At 51.7% G+C, this 17,737-nt stretch overlaps 2 protein-coding genes across 5 annotated transcripts; one reads left to right on the forward strand and one right to left on the reverse strand.

Moving 5' to 3' along the window:
* Window positions 1-137: 137 nt before the first annotated feature.
* Window positions 138-10,913, forward strand: SOX10 (SRY-box transcription factor 10). 3 transcript variants are annotated; one of them, XM_061364407.1, is made up of 4 exons: window positions 138-667; window positions 1,813-2,272; window positions 7,804-8,069; window positions 8,453-10,913. In XM_061364407.1, exons 2-4 carry the CDS (start codon window positions 1,863-1,865, stop codon window positions 9,172-9,174), a joined length of 1,398 nt encoding a protein of 465 aa, XP_061220391.1. In that variant the 5' UTR covers window positions 138-667; window positions 1,813-1,862; the 3' UTR covers window positions 9,175-10,913. The 3 variants fall into 3 exon arrangements, with proteins under 3 accessions (XP_061220391.1, XP_061220383.1, XP_061220397.1); XM_061364399.1 differs by lacking the exon at window positions 138-667 and having other exon boundaries at window positions 679-2,272; XM_061364413.1 differs by lacking the exon at window positions 138-667 and having other exon boundaries at window positions 679-2,272; window positions 8,459-10,913.
* Window positions 10,367-17,722, reverse strand: POLR2F (RNA polymerase II, I and III subunit F). Of its 2 annotated transcripts, none has more exons than XM_061364665.1 (5): window positions 17,600-17,722; window positions 17,409-17,478; window positions 17,154-17,284; window positions 15,905-15,976; window positions 10,367-10,563 (listed from the first exon to the last, which is right to left on the reverse strand). In XM_061364665.1, exons 1-5 carry the CDS (start codon window positions 17,617-17,619, stop codon window positions 10,488-10,490), a joined length of 369 nt encoding a protein of 122 aa, XP_061220649.1. In that variant the 5' UTR covers window positions 17,620-17,722; the 3' UTR covers window positions 10,367-10,487. The 2 variants fall into 2 exon arrangements, with proteins under 2 accessions (XP_061220649.1, XP_061220642.1); XM_061364658.1 differs by lacking the exon at window positions 10,367-10,563 and adding an exon at window positions 14,012-14,204.
* Window positions 17,723-17,737: the final 15 nt, after the last annotated feature.

Genomic DNA, 17,737 nt, shown 5'->3' on the forward strand with positions numbered 1-17,737 from the left:
CACACTAAGGTGTGAACGAGGATGCCCTTTCGGCAGCATCTTGACCCCAGGGTCCTTGGCCAACTTGTTGCAACACAGCGGGGTCCCTATGAGGCTCTGTGACAGGGACCAGGGCCTCATTTGGCACATGGGGGCACCAGACTCCTCAGGAGCAGCGGGAAGGAGAAGGGAGGGAGAAGGACTCCAGTCCTGGGGTGCACACCCACCTCCCCAGACCACCCCAGACCCCTTCCAGCACCCCACCACTCAACCCCCTGGGGCTGGATCCTCCAGCACCATCCCTTGGGTGGACACGCTGCCCAAGACAAGCAGCTCCCATGAAGAAGCCCACACCAGGGCGAGCGGGGAACATGCCCGACGGCCGAGGTGGGGTTGGGGGCTGCCTGCGTCCCCTCCCCGCCGTCCCCCACCGAGTGTGCTCTGGCTGTGAGGAGCGCTTGGCTCCACCTTCCGCCCTTCCCTCCCCCGGTGCTAAGCGGCAAAGCCAGCGAGAGGCATCCAGCCGGGGTATTAGTAAAAACCAAGCTCCCTCTAGGAATGGCACTTGCCTGAGAGCCTCCCTGCGCCGCACGCCCCGACGCCACCGGGGCTGGCAGGGAGAACAAGGGGGCCATTGGAATACAAATCACAGCCCTCGCAGGACCTGCCCGCCACCCCGGCCAGCAACGTAAGTCCCTACCTGAGCCCGCTCGCACAGGCGCACACCTCCGCTCCTGCTTCTATCCCCCCTGCTTGTACTTTATCCAGTGTCTGCAGTGAGGGTCTGTGCCACCCTCTGGAACTGGAGGGATGGATAGCAACCCTTGCTCTGCTGTTTGCCAGATAAGCCAGAGGCACGCTTCTCTAGCCCTTCTTTTTATCTTTTCCTAGTTTCTTTCTTCTTTTTTCCCCTATTTCTGGATGGGGGGGGGGGAATAGAGAGGCCTTTATTTTTAGAGTGTTTCTTTCTCCAAGGGGGGAACTTGTTGCACGGCAGCAGGGACTTTTAGAGGTGACTGCAGATAGAAGGAGAGAGGAGGAGTGTGTGGGGCAGGCAACCCATAGCCCAGGCTTGTCTCAAAGTTAAACTTGGTTTGTGTTTGTACCTGTAAATAGATGTATGAATGTGAATATGTACATGCAGACATGCACATAGATGGGGGGGTGTGTGTGCAGCGTAGGTGTATTTTAAGCCTTCGGTTTATGAGCTGCAAGAAGAGGGTGAGGGATGGGGTGTCCCCGCAGCCGGGATCAGGCACTCCGAGTGCGAACCCAGAGCCTGGGCTGTTTTTCCTGCCCGGTGCTGCTGCCTGCTCAGCTCCTCTGAAATCGATCCCTTCTGGTTTATGGATACACTGCTGGCGCTCTCCCTCCCGTCCCTCACCCTGGACACTGCGCTGGCATTTCACTGCACACCGTCACAAAAAAGGGGCAATGCCCCACACAAGTTTTGTAGCTCTCCCCCTATCCCACTCCCTGTGGGGAGCTGCACCCAGGCAGGATGGTCTGTGCTACTCTCTCCTCAGGTCCCCAACCCTTCTTATCCCTCTGCCACAGGCCCCTCCGCACGTCAGCTCCACGCGATGCAGAGATAGGGAGTGATATCCCAATTAATCAGGGGCCCCGACCCATCCCAACCCCCATGGATCACGGGTTCTGCGGTGTGCACGGCAATCGCTTTGCTTGCGCTTTTATTGAGTGGCCCCTGCCTCGTTGGTCAGCTCTCCAGAGACCCTGGAGTCCCTTTCACATTTGGTGGTTGCTTCTCCTTTTCTTTCTTTCTACCCCTCTCTTTCTTTCCTTTGTTTTTGTCTTTCTCCCTCCCCTCCCCAGTGGGAAGAAGGACATCAAGAAGGAAGAGGAAGAAGGGTTCGAGCGCAACCATGGCTGACGACCAAGACCTTTCAGAGGTGGAGATGAGCCCCGTGGGCTCTGAAGACCACCACTGCCTCTCGCCAGGACCCTCCATGGCATCAGACAACTCCTCGCACCTCACCGGCTCCGGGAATGGGGACATGGGGAAGGTCAAGAAGGAACAGCAAGACTCGGAGGCGGACGACGACAAGTTCCCCGTGTGCATCCGTGAGGCAGTCAGCCAGGTGCTGAGCGGCTATGACTGGACTCTGGTACCCATGCCCGTCCGGGTCAATGGAAGTAACAAGAGCAAACCCCACGTCAAGCGGCCCATGAACGCCTTCATGGTCTGGGCACAGGCTGCCCGGAGGAAACTGGCTGACCAGTACCCACATCTCCACAACGCCGAGCTCAGTAAGACCTTGGGGAAGCTCTGGAGGTAAGAGTGGGCAGGCAGAAGGGGTGCACAAGGGTTGAGGTTTGGGGGTGTCCCAGAGAGATATTGTGGTAGGTGGAAGGATGGAGACTTAGCAGGGGCTCCTTGGTGGTGACAGGGCAAGAGTGGTGGTTGAATGCATGAAGGTTTCTCCAGCACAGCTCACCTCCATCCTGGGTAGCAGCTCTTTCCATGTGTTTCCCACTAACTTCCCCTATTGTTCCTGATCAGGACGCTCTCATTCGGGTCCTCTCCTGCCTGACTGCCAGGGTAGATCTTGTTTCCTTGGCTCACCCTCTCTGTTGGGCCAAGCCATGCGCTAGAAGGAACCAGGCTGAGCCCCATCCAACTTAACGCACTGGTGGCTGCCTCAAGCCTATTTGAAGCTGGGTCCCAATGCTGGGGTTATTTTCTGCACAGCACCACAGAGCAAGCAGGAAACCAAGTTATGGTCAAGGAGGAAGGGCAGGGGAAGGGAGCCAGGCAGTCAGAGCCCCCCACCAGTCCTTCCCAGGACAGTCCCAGTTCCGGCAGGCAATGCAGGTGCAAAGAGATGGACAAGGAGAGACCCTGCTAGAAGGTGGGGCTGAGGTTTAGCAGGAAGAGACCTGCAGAAGTCCCAGCCTTAGCAGGCTCTCTTGCAACATGCCGGCTGAAACCATCTCCCTTTGCACCCGGTGAGACGGCTCCCCTCTTGCTGGCACACCCACGCTCGTCCTTCTGGCCCCATCACTTTGTTGTGCCTATTTTCATCCCTGGATCTTTTACGTACCCTCCCCAGCCCGCTCCTTCTTCCTCCACAGACCAACAGGCTGCCCGCACTGATGGCAGCCGGCCCCTGGGCGTGCAGACAGCCCACCGTGCCCAAGCCAAGCGAGTCATGCTGGCTGTGCCACTTCTTTCCCTCGTGGTGGTCTCTGCTGATAACCCCACCAACCTGTTACAAACACCTTCTGCTGCAAGTCCCCACCACCATCCCCCTCCTCGCATTGCACCAAGCGGCCCAAACGGGCCCCCTCATTCCCTTTCCAGCCCTGACAGCATCTCCTGGAGGAAGCCCTCAACCTGGGGTGGGCCAAGATGTATTTTTCCAAGCAGAAGCAAAACACACACCCCATCCAACCGCTGATGCCGAGGTCTCCTCCTGATTTCAAACCTCCTTGTTCACAAGGAACTGGGGTCTAACTTCTCCCTCTGCCCGTTTACCCCAACCCGCCAACTTCAAGTGTAACTCCAGCAAAGGGATTTCTTTGTGAAGCAGAAGGCAGGGTGTGATTGCAGATGTCTCATCTGTTGCTCTTTCCTGCTTTGTTCCCCATTGCCTTCCCTTCTCTTTACCACTCTGCTGCCCGCCTCTGGACTGTGAAGCTGTGCTGGAAGGCGTATGTGTACAGGGGGAAACCACCCTTTTAATTCACAAAAAGTGTTATTTTAAGGTATTGCTCCTTTATTGCAAAATATTGCCAGATTTTAGAGCAACGGCCTTGCTCCAAACATTGTATTTCCCTTGAAAATACAGCAGAGCAGTGAAGCTCTCCGTAGGTATTGCATTCAGAGCACAGGGAGATACAGCTCCCAGCCTGCAGCCACATTTATGCACCCAACTGCCTCCCTGCTCCCAGGGCATGGTTACCATTACTGGATGCATGGGATTCGGAGCAGGGGGACAGTGCCGCTGGACAGCAGTCTCGATCCCCTGGTGTTTCTAGGGGAGCATGGGTCAAGCAGAGAAGCTTGCAGGCTCAGGCCTGGGGTTGTTGTGTGCTGCAGTTTGCCACACAGCTGCTTTCACATCTCCTCTCCGAGTGTCCCTAGTGCAGGCTGTGGCTCTCTGAGCTGTCAGCCCCAATGGGGGCCATGCAGCAGAGTAAGCTGGCTTATGGGTACAGTCAGTGTCTGGTCTGGGTAGGACCATGTGCGTGTGTGAGGCTGGGGGAAAATATCAACCAACAGAACGCCGGGAGAGGGGGTCCAAAGGTTACCAGGATAGTAGACCTGTGGTCTTCCAACCACGGTACAGTTGGGTCTGCACTGAGGTTCCCATTGCCCACATCTATGCTGTCCCCTAAGGTACAGCTCCTACACATTGGTACAACTGCAAGCAGATAGGTTTTGCTCTGGACCGTTTAGTCCCAAATATCTGATGAGGGTCCCTGCAAAGGGCCCTGGATGTTTGCATATCCTCACCCTTACAATGCGGCCACCCAAACCCTACACTGCTAGATGCTTTGGAAAATGCAGACAACTCACATTGCCACACGGCTGCTCTGGGCTTACACAGGTAAAGGGCACGTTACTCAGAGGGACAAGTGCTGGTGAGCATGGAGCCTGCCTGCAGATCACCATTAAACCAAGCATGCCCACAGCGATCGGCGCTGGGTGGGGACAGCAGAGGCTGGGAGACCTTGAAAGGCAGTATCAGAGTGATCGATAACCCCAGTGCTGCCCCATTTGCACCTCTGCAAAATGGGCTGCAATGGCCCAGCTTTTTATTGAAACCTGGTATTTCCTTCATCTCTGTGCCATCCCCATGTCCTCCACGGGCTCCAGTCCCCATTGGGAAAGGCTGCAGGACATGCCCTGATGGCCACGCTAGCACCACGTGCAGTGCCTGGGGGCTTATGGCCCCATACATCTCCCCCAGTCTGTTCCAGCTTAGGGTGTGCGAGGGGTGCAGTCGACAAACCGAACGTGGACCAGAAACGATGGTTTCTGTGCTCGGTAGTCATGAAATCTCGCCTTGGCTGCTTTCCTTCCCCGGGTGGGACAGGGAGCAGCTCTCAAATGGAGGCTGGCTGCTGAAAATGTCGGCATGACTCTCAGCCAAGATGCCAGCCAGCACCACCTCCAGGGCCGAAAACAAGAGAGGCATAGGAAAAAGAGAAGGCAGGCTCAGCAGGGAGGAGCGAGGGGACCCAACGGAGGGCTATTTGCTTGGGGATGGCAGTGCCAAGGAATAAGGTCACATCCACAAAATCCAGGGCCATGGACGTGCAAGGGAGCCCGCCTACCTACCTTCTGCTCACAGCCAGCCCTTGCCTTGTCTCAACTCTGATGCCTTACCCCATCACCACACTGACTCATCGGCAGCTGAGTCCCGGCACAGGGTCAGGTCTCTGGGTGCCGTGCCGGTCGCCATGCAATACCAGGCGGCAGCAGGGAAGGCTACGAGAGGTGGGCAGACAGATTTTAGCCCTTCTTTCTCCTCCCGGAGCAGGGCACTGGATGGTTGCCCCTCTCCCCTCAACTCTGGCGTGAGCACTCGGTGTCGGGGAGGGTGGTGAGGGCTCCGTTAAGCCCCATGAAGGGCTTTGCTCTGTGATCCGTAACTTCTCTGCTCGTGCGAGATTCCTTTGCATTACAGCCTGTGGGGTGTGGGAGGCAGGAGGGGGAGGGCAGGAAGCAAGTGAAATCCAAATCCCCCCAAATCTTCTGGCCTTTGCCTGCTTGCACCAGTTTCACTTTGCTAAAGCCGATTTGAGCTCTTATCCCAGCCGGGGGGGGAGGAGGAGGGAGCAGGCAGCTTTGGAAAGAAGGTAAGGGTGTGGGGAGTGGACTTGTCACTGTCCTGCTGGTGCCACTGCCCGTGGCCTACAGCGCTCTTGCTCCAAAAGGTGCCCACGTAGAAAGAGACCTCTCATGCCCAACCACAGCATCTCATTAGGTGTAGCACCATTCGGGTTGGGCATGCAGGAAGCCTTGAAGTGTCCTAGGTTGCAAGGCTGAAGGTTTTGCCTGCATTCTCCATCTCCCGTGAAGATGAGGCATTCTACAAGGATGAAGGTTTTGCCAAGGCAAAGTTGCCTTCCGGTCCACAATGCCTAGAAGGGCTGGCCATGGTGTCCCTTTGGAAGGCCATCTGGAGCAGCACAGGCTGCAGGATTAGAGCACTCTGGGATATGTGAGCACAGTGTATGGTGGCAGGAGGGAGACAGGAAAACTGGTGTTGGATTCTCGGTGGCTCAATTGCTTTAATCTCTGGGATTAAGGCAGTGGAGGAATGTGGTGTGTGGCCATGACCTGTTCAGGCTGCCTGGACTGAATCCAGGTCAGCATCGTTATGGGCTCCAGCCCGTGCCATACACCTCTGGCTGCCAGCTGAGGGGATGCACAAGGAGCAGGGTGAAAGCCAGTGCTTAGGAACCAACTCAGTACTTGCTGGCAACCCTATATGCTCCTTGAGCCATGCCTCCCCTTTGTCTTCTTTCAAGCCAGTTCAGGCCTTTTTCCTCAGTGCTTACAGCTTAACAAAATTGGTCACATTTTAGTGCTAAGGGCTTCAGGGGCATCGAGGTGCTAGCAAAACCCCACTGCCAGGTACTTCTTTTGTTGGGAGAAAAAGGCATGGACATCCCATAAATGGAGGAGGTTTTGCCATCTGGGAGCCCTGCCATTTCTACCGGCTGTTGGAGTTGCAAGTCATGGGAAGACTGGTTCCTTCTGAGAGCACTGGTTTCTGGCTGGAAGCAGGATGACTTTGAGTCATAAGAGTATTTGAGGGGTAAAATCATAAATGAAACTGAAGTGCTTAAAGCTAAGACGCTGCTAGAGGCTTGAATAATGAGGCTGATCTCATCTTCAAGTGCTCTGAGCCATCCTGCCCGCATGTTTCACCATTTCCGTGGAAAGCCCGTTTTAACTAGAGCAGCCCATGACCTGGCAGGAATAGAGAGAAGGAGCTTATGTTTCTGCAGTGCTTTTGATCCAGAGACCAAAGCTCATCTATTTCTATACGCCTAGCAATGTAGCAGCTAAATTTTTTACAACTGCTTGGCTAAATGCAAGAAGGGCTGGTCCTTTGTGGTTCATCCTTTTGCATTATCCATATCTAAGGTGAGCAGGAGCTCCAGGAGCAGCAGAATGCACTAGCTTCCTGCTTTGAAGTTTTCTTCAGTTTCCTCTTAGGATACTGCAAGATGCTCAAAGGCCCAGCAAGCTCCATAGAGCAACATGGGTACGGGGAAGCCAACACCAGTTGCTGCCACTTCTGCTCAGCAGAGCCTCAAACTTCAAGCAGAGCATATGGAGGGGTGGGAGATTAAACTGGAGTATATACAATCTGGGGAAGAGCACGAGACATGCGGGAGGCAGGACCAGAGGTAGCAAGGGTGTGCCACACTGCCTTAGTCCGAAGGATGATCCCAACTGCTCTTAATTTGCCCAAAGTCCTTCGAAACATATCTTCCAGCCTTATTTTACACAGCTATGAAAGGCTGCGCTTTGCTTTTGGGCAATGTAAGATGGAGGTGTTGAACTGACTGAGGTGAGAAGCATCACACAGCTGGAGCAGGGGGACCCAGTGCTGGCACTAACCAGTGTCAGGGCTTAATAATTAACAAGGAGGATGAAAACATTGCCATCTCCACTGAAAACACTTCCAAACTTTCCCTATTGTTCTGGGAAACGCCCTCAATGGTGCAACACCCTGACATATGCATTTACAGTGTCCCACAGTGCTGTGTATAGATGTGGGAGGGGTGCTGACATACCTGCCCTTCTCCTTCCCCTCTTCTTTACCTCCTTGGCCTCTGCAGGCTGCTGAACGAAAGCGACAAGCGGCCCTTTATCGAGGAGGCGGAGCGCCTGCGGATGCAGCACAAGAAGGACCATCCCGATTACAAGTACCAGCCCCGCCGGCGGAAAAACGGCAAGGCCACGCAGGGCGAGGGTGAAGGCCAAGTGGAGGGGGAGGCCGGTGGGGCTGCTGCCATTCAGGCCCACTACAAGAACGCCCACCTGGATCACAGGCATCCTGGCGAAGGGTCGCCCATGTCCGATGGTCATCCGGATCACTCCTCAGGTGAGTCTCAGGTCTCTGTAATCCTACTGACAGGTTACAGCCTACTCAGAGGCTCACAACAGACAAGTCATCAAGGTGAAAGCCTCAGCGATGTGCTGGAGGCTCAGCAAACTGCTGGAGCCAGCGGTACAGGAACGTGCTTGGGCTTCACGGGTGCGTGCATTCCTCTGGCCAGGCAAGGTATTGCTGCACTCTCCTATTTCTTTTCACAAGATTATAGAAAAAGGTTTGGTTTTGGCTGGCTGCTTCTCTCCCTCCACTGAAGTCTCCAGTCTAATGGTTGCTGGCATACTGGGAGGAGTGGAGCTGGGCTGTGTATAAAGCCAGGCCTAAAGCAGTAACTCATCTCTTCTCCCTCTTTCCTCCTCAAAATGTTTTTCAAGTTGCAGGTCAGAGCCATGGGCCCCCAACACCTCCTACCACCCCTAAGACCGAGATGCAGGCAGGCAAAGCCGACTCCAAGAGGGAAGGGCGTTCCCTGGGGGAAGGGGGAAAGCCACACATTGACTTTGGCAATGTGGACATTGGAGAGATCAGCCACGAAGTGATGTCCAACATGGAGACCTTTGATGTCAACGAATTCGACCAGTACCTGCCGCCCAACGGACATGCCGGCCACCCGGGCCATGTTGGGGGCTACGCGGCAGCAGCGGCTGCTGGCTATGGCCTCGGGAGCGCCCTGGCTGCAGCCAGCGGACACTCTGCCTGGATCTCCAAGCAGCATGGAGTCTCCTTGTCCACTGCCACCTCATCGGTGGTGGACTCCAAGGCCCAGGTGAAAACGGAGGGGTCTGCTCCTGGAGGTCATTACACCGACCAGCCCTCCACCTCCCAGATAGCTTATACATCCCTGAGTCTGCCCCACTACGGCTCGGCCTTCCCCTCCATCTCCAGGCCACAGTTTGACTACCCGGACCACCAGCCCTCGGGACCCTACTACAGCCATTCCACCCAAGCCTCTGGCCTCTACTCAGCCTTCTCCTATATGGGACCTTCCCAACGTCCCCTTTACACTGCCATCTCTGACCCTGCACCCTCCGTGCCACAGTCCCATAGCCCCACACATTGGGAACAGCCCGTGTATACAACTCTCTCCAGACCGTAGGGAATGGGGAACAGTGACCGAAGCAGCGACGGAAAGGCTCCGAAGAATCAGCACAGGCAGAAGAGCCTCCGAACTCCGAGGTCACTCAGTGCCATCCAGCCACCAGAACCCACTGAGTATATAGAAGTGCCTTTCTTGACCCCGGCTATCGTTGGCTCACCCGCCTAGAGGAAGGTTTTCCGTCCTTTCGCCCTGTACCAATTCCACGCACGCAAGCCACGTGATTGGCTTGCAACACCTTATTGGCCTTCTAGATGAGGAGGATTCTAGACATGGAGTGACTGGTCCATGGTGGGTTTCGCTGTGTGCACCCTGGACTGTACGATGAGAGAGACTGTCCTTTCCTTCCCCTCCCCAGACTGCTCCAGGGAGTTAGCAAGTGTTTCCAACAGGCCACAATGGCCAGCACTTTCTCACCTGCTGCGGGTGAAAGGTGGTTGCTCAGCCTTGGTGAACTTGTTATGCGAGGAGTAGTGGGGAGGATGGCATGGCCGGCTTCCTTGTGATCAGTGTTGTGCAGCAGTCCTGCCTAAGATTCACACATGCATGAATCTTGAACTTTGTTGGAAGACCAACCTACGCTTGCTTCCCTGCTGATTCCCACAGCTGCATCCTAGTTTTAATTCCCACCTCTTCTCTCCATCTTCTCTCTGTTTAATCCCACACTCTTTCCTGCATGGAAATGTTAATGCCTGCCTGAACAACACATAGGACTCAGGAACCCTAGTGTTACTCATATCACAGCCCGCGTGTTCATGTGTGGAGGTGCAGAAGTGGGGAAGGACCAGTGAATCACTAAGGTGCTGTGGATGAATCCTGCTTTTTTACAGTTACTCTATATTGTTCATTTATGTCTGGCATTTCAGTCTTTTCTCATCTCTCCCGTATCCCAAGTGACCTCTAGACAAACTTTGTCCTCGCTCTTCCATGTCTGACTGTGCACTGCCTGAAACGAAGAGGCACCAAGAAAGTTACTATGCGCTTGCCAACACCCCAAGTCGATTCCAACACTCTCTTTGAACGCCCACTCCAAACTCAGGCTGATGGGCTGTGCATCCCCACGTGTTTGTTCACCATGTCTTCCAGTCAGCAACTCCCTCCTACCTATGCTGAGGATGGAAAGATACTCCTGCAGCTTTAAGCAAGGTACATATGCATCCAACCTTGGACGAGTGTAAGGAAGAGAACCCTATTTAGGCGCAAAGGAATTTGATTTCCCCTTTGGCTTTCAAACTGGAAGCCCCCAGCTCTTGCAGTCAGATCAAGTTCTTGTTTTCAGCCCAACACCTGAGGACAGTCTGCTTACTTCTTTGTCACCTCCAGGACTGGAGTGGTTTGTCATGCCAGGGAGTGAACTGGCACAAAAGTTGCTGCAGGAAAAGATGACTCCTGGCAACTGATCACAGAGACATGTCACGAGACCTTCCAATGGATATTCCAGTCTAGAAAGACAAAATACCCTGACCAAACGTGGACTGTGATCGGTACCACTGTACCCTTCTGCTGACATGACTGTCAGATGCTTTTCCTGCCTCCCTTAGCTATGGATGACTTATCCTTGTGGTGTCTGAAAAGATGTAGAATGTTTGCTCCTTGTACGCATGTAACCTCTTCCAGCCCTGTCCCCTTATTTATGCAAGTAGCACCTTCCTCTCCCACCTCCCTTTCCCCAGTCTTATGCTGTCCTAGCACCATTAACTCTGCATTAAACATATGGAATAATAAACTTAAAAGTTTCATTTTCATGCGTCTGGGTTTTTTTGACCTCTTTCATGCAAGCCTCTGTTTTTTTCCGGTAATTGTATGGATGGGTGATACCACCACCATACGGATCCCGTGCACAGCCTCCCTCTGCCTGTCATGAAAATGATACAGGCAGAGCTCTGCCTGGCTTTACCAGACTCCTTCATGGAGATGAAACTCCTCTTCTGTTCACACCCCAGCTCCAGTCATTTCTTCAGTGAGAGATGTAGTAGCACTCACTTATGTTCTTCAGCTAAGATTCAGCACATGCAATTAGGAAAAGCACTGTTTTGCATGTGTTTAACCCATGAATTTCTTAGTGTGACTGTAATAGGAGCATGGGGTTTCTTGTCTTGTTTCTTTCCTCATCACCGGGCGGCAGATGGCATGCTTTCAAAACTCCCAAACCCCAAACTTCCCCACAAATGCAAATTCATGCATTTTGGAAGCAACCATTAATTTCTCTGTAGAACCTCAACACCGTGGCCTCTTGCCTTCCACAAATGAGAACCTAAATACAAATGCTCATACACAGTATGTCAAGAATAGATGCATACACCTTCTTACTTGTTGAAGAAGACATCCTGGGTGTAAAGTCCTGGGAGGTTATCTGAAGACATTTGGAAAGAAAATGTACAGCAGATTTTAGTCTGCTTAAGAACATCTCTCAAGGCCAATGGTAGCAAGGTAGGATTCCAATTAACACACACATTCCACAACAATCATAAACTGATTGCAAAGAGTTTCAATGCTGATGCATGTGATCCATCCAGTGAGTTTGTGTTCACTGAAGGTGAGTAGAGTAAGAAGGATGTCTAGGAACTGCTGAACACGTTCAAACGTTTTTAAAACTCACAGCACTATTTGGATGAAGTCCTGTATAGGACCAAGAGCAACAGCAGAATAGCTCAATGCATCTAATGAGGGTGATGCCAGCTGAAGAGCTCCATGCCAAATAGGACTGTGGCCATTCACTGGAGAGGAGGATAAACCTCTACCCACAAATTACAGGCTGTGGGAAGAGTCCAGAAGGGAAATACTGCACCCCTGAGCAGGTCAGGAGCATGTGGGGGAAAGAAGGGAAGCCGTGGTGGAGTTAAGAGGTAGGAGAGCTGATCACAAGGGTGGGAGAGAGAAGGAACACGGTATCAGTGAACAGAAGAGTAGGAAAAGAAAGGTGTTAACCCCACACAGGTAGCCTTCTCCAGCTCTTCAAAAAGCACATGAAGAAAGAAGTGAGTGAGTTCTGCCTCAACCATTATCTAATGGAGGGGGATGCCTCCTCTCATCTAGGAGTGTCCTAACAACTAGGACAGGACTGAGCGCTGCTGGTAACAGAGGGGTTAACCACTCCTCTTGCAGCATAGAAGGAGCTGGCCCGGCATCCTTCCCTATCCCTTTAATCGTATCTGATACAGATGCAAGGCTGGGGAGGGGAGGGGAGGCGGGGAGGAACAAAGAAGTAATTTAAAAAAAAAAGTAAAAAAGGACAAGAAAACGACCCCCGCGCTCCATGGCAGACGCCAAAACGATTGCACAAAGGCACCATTTCAGGGCTGAAATTTCACCGCACCAACGTGATTAAAGGATTCCATGCAGGGTGGGGGGAGAAGGCTGAAGGCCACAGTGCTGCAAATTAACCTTTTCTTGGTAAGGATGGCCTGGACCATGAAGCATTTGTGTGTCTCCCAGTCAACCCCCTTCCCACACCTGCAAGCATCTCCACATTCCCTTTGACCTGGGACCCATTCGGCTCTGGCATTTTTGCCTCTAAAACCAGCCCCTCCTGTGCACACCAACAGAGGAAGGATGGACTGTGGTTTTACAGGGAGCAGTAAGAGAATGACATTCATGGTTGGTTATATGAGCCGAGCTCCCAGGCAGGTGGATGTACACTCCCTTTGGGACATGGATGCTCATGTGCAGGCAGTGACTACACACACAGTATGGAGAATGCACATTTTATACAGACACACAAGCTTTAACACAAAGTAGTTGGAAACATTCTTTCTGAAACAGCATAAAGAGAAAAATTAATGTCAAGCAGAAAGCATAGGTGAGGTGCCCAAGACCACTTTTTAATACAGCAATGGAGAAAGACTCGGCCCAACAGCTCAGATCTTCCTCAGGCACAGCGAGAGCCTTGGAGCACACAGATGAAGAAATGAAAACTAGGTAGTGGCTGGCTGGAAGCCCCTGGAGATTGTAATGCATCCACCCAACTCTTGACTTAAGCATATAACCTCTCCGCACATCAGAGACAAGAGTGCAGGCACCTGAAGAGGACAAATGACTGATCTTCCATTATACTACAGATTAAAGGAACTCTAGGATTTAACTACAGTTGTGCCACTGTAAGAGCCACCAGAGTATGAACAACTGAGATGGCTGGAGAGCACCCACACACCCAGGACCATCCGTTCCACCACGTGTCAGAGAAGGGCTGTACGAGGAGCAAGCTCAGCAACAACCTACAGCTGCTGAACTGGTGGCACCGTGAGTGGTGACCACGCTTCCGGCTGGGGCAGTGCCACTGAAAGGGGATCCCCACTTCTGATAAGCAGCAGGAGCAGGGAAACAATAGGCGATTTGATGAGAGCTGCTCTATGATACTCCTGAGAAGCCCCACAGGCAGCCCCAGTCAGAGAGGAAATTGGGGGTTTCCACAGCAACCTGCTGAGGGCACAAAGGCCCAACTGTCTAGAGGGAAGCAATGGAGGTGTCTCAGCACTCATGTTTTAAGAAGGGACGCAGTGGAAGGCTGGAATCTTTCTGAAGCCAAAGTACCTGTAAGAGCACTTTTGTACAGCAGGGGCTTAATTGTCTCTTGGTCCTATAACCAGGGAGGAGCAGTGCTGAAGGAAGAGGAAACAGTTACTGCAGTCCTGAGCTTAGCTAACAGGTATGCTCAAGACTGCACCTTATCAGGTGAAAAAAAAGCTGCACTTGGCTTCCAATCTAATAAGATTAGCATAGCCCATGACACAGAAACAAAGAATGATGACCAAACTGGTAGAGAGAAGTAAGGAAGTCTTCTCGTGGGCATGTAAGACTGAGATGAAAGAGAAGGCGTGAGGAAAAAAACCCAAACACATTTAACTTAAAATAAGGGGGCGTGTGTCATAATTTATTTACATAGATAAAAATAGAAGCATCTCTGGAGAAGGAAAGAACCAAAACAATAGCTGGAGGCTGCTCAGTCTGTGATAATTAACTCATCCACACCCCAGTCTTCGTAGCTCCCATCTGGTAGGTAACGACGGATGATTATGGGGATCTTGCGGGCTCTGAAGGGAGGACAGAGATGTGAACAGAAATGCCAGAGCATTTGCACGGTACCACTTGAGCAGGCAATGGGAACTGGGGTGCTTAGTGGCTTCAGTAAACTCATGAGGTTTAACTGAGAGATCTGTGTAGCAACAGTGATTTGACATTACACAACAGAGGGAAGTCCCAGCAACCGTCTCTCATTCGTAAGTGCAAAGCACTGAGCACTCTTAGACTCAAAACAACCAAAGACCTATGGGTCAGCCCTCTATTGCTAATGCAGGAGTTGAGCCCTGTGATCTGAACCCACTAAGAGGCAGCACCAAGCATCTAATACAGATATGGGGGGAGGGAACCATAAGGGGACTTGAACAAATCCACTTTTTGTTTGATGAAAGATTTTTCCCCACAAGATGCTACAAAAGTATCAGAACTGTGAGAACCTTTGTAACAAACTGGTATTCACAGACTATTTTGCACCCTGAGGGCATTGGTTACATTTTAAGAAGGATACATGCACTAAGGACTATTAAGGTACCAAAAGCTGGTACAGCTGAGGTAGAGCACAGCATCTGCTAACAGTGCTTCCAATTACAAAGCAAGAAAAAGCTAAACAGAATTAAACTTAATAGAAATAGACTTAAGTCAGCAGAATGCCTCAGACAGTCTGGAATCTAAGCAGGGCATCAGGTTTCAACCATATCAGGCTTGCAAAGTGATATAATTTATTTAGTGATCACATTCAGGGCCTCTGTTTTTCCAGTAGCAAAGTAGTTCCCTCATGACGATAATTACAATGGGATTTTGTCACAGAATAGGATGCCACTATACTTTTGTCACACCCTGACTTACTGCTAGAGCTCACGATCAGACAGCGACCAGAAACAACTCTGGGTGAGCTTAGAGATCAGGAATGTGACATGAGTAGGTTTTGGCAATGATAAAGGGAGCTGTAATAGATGTAAAATCTGCAAGAGCAACTGCAATGCACTGAGGCACTGGGGGAGCAAAGGGACAGTTCAGTTCAAGAACAGGGACTTGATCAGTAAACAGAGCCCAGTTGCTCTACTTGAAGGATCCTTGCATGTGATCCAGGTCACTGACCATGCAGGACAACTGCAGGCCACCTGGGAGCTCTGCTGTGGAATGGTGGGCCTGTAAGTAATGATCCAGAAGCTGCCTCTGCTACAGTCAGAAGGGGTTTATTTATCTTTCTGTAAGCAGGGGATGTGCCTCTCCACAATAAGCCAAGTGTACAAAGGTGTGGGAAGAGAACATTCTTAGGAGGGTCTCCACACCATCAGCCCAACCCTTATTTCATTTTTTGCCAGTACTTCATTTGAACACAGGTCTGTTCAGATGGCTGCTTCAAATTAGTTCCTTTCAGGAAATTAAACTGATTCCGGAAAGATGAGGACATTGGGTTCTCATCAGAGAAATAAAGAACACTTGGATTCCAAAGTAAATGAGGTGAAAGCACTCATATTATCACTGCTTTGCATGAGCAACTAGGATGGGAAACCGCAGCCGCAAGGCAGTCCCAAGGTGAAAAAGAGGATGGCAACTGTAGTGCTCACTGTTATAAAAAACAAAGTGTACCAATAGCAGCATTGTTATCAAAATCAATGCTGTCTTGGAATAAGCTGCTAAATGCTGGGATGAGGAAAAGACCACTGGTTTTATGGAATCAATACACTCACCACCAAAGTCTAGGACTTACTTGAGTTCTTTCATGGCAATCAGCAAGGGGTCTGTCTCTCCTTCCAACTCCACCATCACAGGGGCACACATCCTGGGACACAACATCAGTAATCATTAGTTAGAACATCAACAATCATCAACACACGGGGGGGGAAGAGAAACAGCCAAGGCTTTCTTTGGGGGAAATGAGAAGCTGAATTTATGATGCACTCTACTTTTAGGAAGCAAAGATTAAGCGTTTTGCAGAGGGTGGTAACAACCAAGCAAACGTGGGTGACCACATCTGCCCATCAGGCAGCAGCAGCAGCAAAGTTCGTTCACGTTATGTGTGGGCAAGACCACTGGGGGCTGCTGCTGGCCAAAGTTCAGCATTGAAGGCAGAATATGTAGGTGAAGCAGAACCAGGGGCCAAAGTGTTCTGGATTAAACACATGGCACGGGCCCATCTCACCTCCCCCATTTTTCTGGCCTTCCACCAGCGGAAAGAACGCGCATGAAATAGCTTTACAGAATGCACACTGTGCAAAGAGTAGCTTAGCAAAGGAAAGATCTGATCACCACCTGTGAGCTTCTAAACAATGTAGAGGAGAAGCATCATTCTGAGGGTGGATCTAACCAAGATGAAACTCAGAGATGTGCTTTCAGACAAACCTTGCTGTTAATAATCCTGCTCACAAGTTGGTTCTTCAAAAAACAAAACTTTTTGAGATGCATTATTAAAATAAGTCTAGGCAGGTAAACAGATGAAGTTGAGAGCAGCCAGTCTTAGCAGCACTTAGACTAGGATTTAAACGTTACATATTATAAACGAGACCTTAACAATTCAAATACGTGAAAAAACATCAGCTTGTCACAATGCAACTGCACTCAAACAGGTTTCAGGTTGGTTATTTCATTCCCAATTCCTATGGCTGTGTGGTAACAACTGAAGATATTCTGGAGCATCCCTTCCCTCAACACTGGCTGCTGCAAACCAGTTCTCAGCTTTCCAGCCCACACTGGCTCCCTCAGAAAAGCCAGAAACCAGGATCTGCTTGTCACATTCCCTACTCATTTTGCCTATGACCTAGGAAAGTTCACTGCAGCTAGTGAATACTCCCATCTCTATGCACAAGTACCACGCTCTCAGCCAAGAAGAGCTAGAGAGCCTTCAGGTGCAACTAGGAGCTCCATCAAGATGGTGATCTGCAAGCTCATGTAAGGGACCATATAAGACCTGTAAGTTTTTAAGGAAAGAGGATGCTCAGGATACAGAGGGAAATACTCACGCTATCTGGAGGGCACGCGTGCCCAGCACTCTGGCTCGCTCATACTTGGTCATGTAGGGGGTAGTGATCCTCTTCTGGTTCGCTTGCTGCCGCTCTCCGGACGGCAGGATCTCCACGTTCTCCTGTCCCTCCTGCGAGAAGCACACCAGCGCCGCAGCTCAGCTGCGCCTACCACCGCGGCCCGAAGGCGATGGAAACACCCCGAGGCCTCCCCAGCCCCACCGACCGCCCAGACAGGCAGAGCGGGGCACCCACCTCCTCCGCGTTCTCCAGGTCCTCCAGGCCCTCATCCTCCTCCACATCATCGAAGTCGTCCCCGTCAAAGCTGCGGAAGACACACGCACGTCATGGGCCGGGTCGAACAGAGCCTGTTTCCCCCCAGCCTCGCTTCGCCTCTTTTCCTTTCCCGTTTCCCTTCCCCGTCCCTCCCGTCCGATCCCGCTCACTTGTCCTCGTTATCGGACATGTTGCCTCCCCTCCGCCTCCTCTCCCGGCGGAAGTAGAAGCCACATCCGGATACTCGCCATGACGTATTCGGACGGCCTCTTGAGGCGCTGTTGCCATGGCGACGCAGCACGGAGCCG

Source organism: Neopsephotus bourkii, unplaced genomic scaffold, assembly GCF_033783945.1.
Source record: "Neopsephotus bourkii isolate Nb327-2 ecotype Australia unplaced genomic scaffold, CSIRO-AGI_Nbou_v1 NB_107, whole genome shotgun sequence".
NCBI classification, from domain to species: Eukaryota; Metazoa; Chordata; class Aves; order Psittaciformes; family Psittacidae; genus Neopsephotus; species Neopsephotus bourkii.

Coding starts and splice junctions, on each gene's coding strand:
- POLR2F (XM_061364658.1), bottom strand. CDS start 17,619: ATGTCCGATAACGAGGACAA. Junction 17,285..17,408: donor ACCTGGAGAACGCGGAGGAG/GTGGGTGCCCCG, acceptor TGCTTCTCGCAG/GAGGGACAGGAGAACGTGGA. Junction 14,205..15,904: donor ATTGCCATGAAAGAACTCAA/GTAAGTCCTAGA, acceptor TCCTCCCTTCAG/AGCCCGCAAGATCCCCATAA.
- SOX10 (XM_061364407.1), top strand. CDS start 1,863: ATGGCTGACGACCAAGACCTTTCAGAGGTGGAGATGAGCCCCGTGGGC. Junction 2,273..7,803: donor ACCTTGGGGAAGCTCTGGAG/GTAAGAGTGGGC, acceptor TGGCCTCTGCAG/GCTGCTGAACGAAAGCGACA. Junction 8,070..8,452: donor TCATCCGGATCACTCCTCAG/GTGAGTCTCAGG, acceptor ATGTTTTTCAAG/TTGCAGGTCAGAGCCATGGG.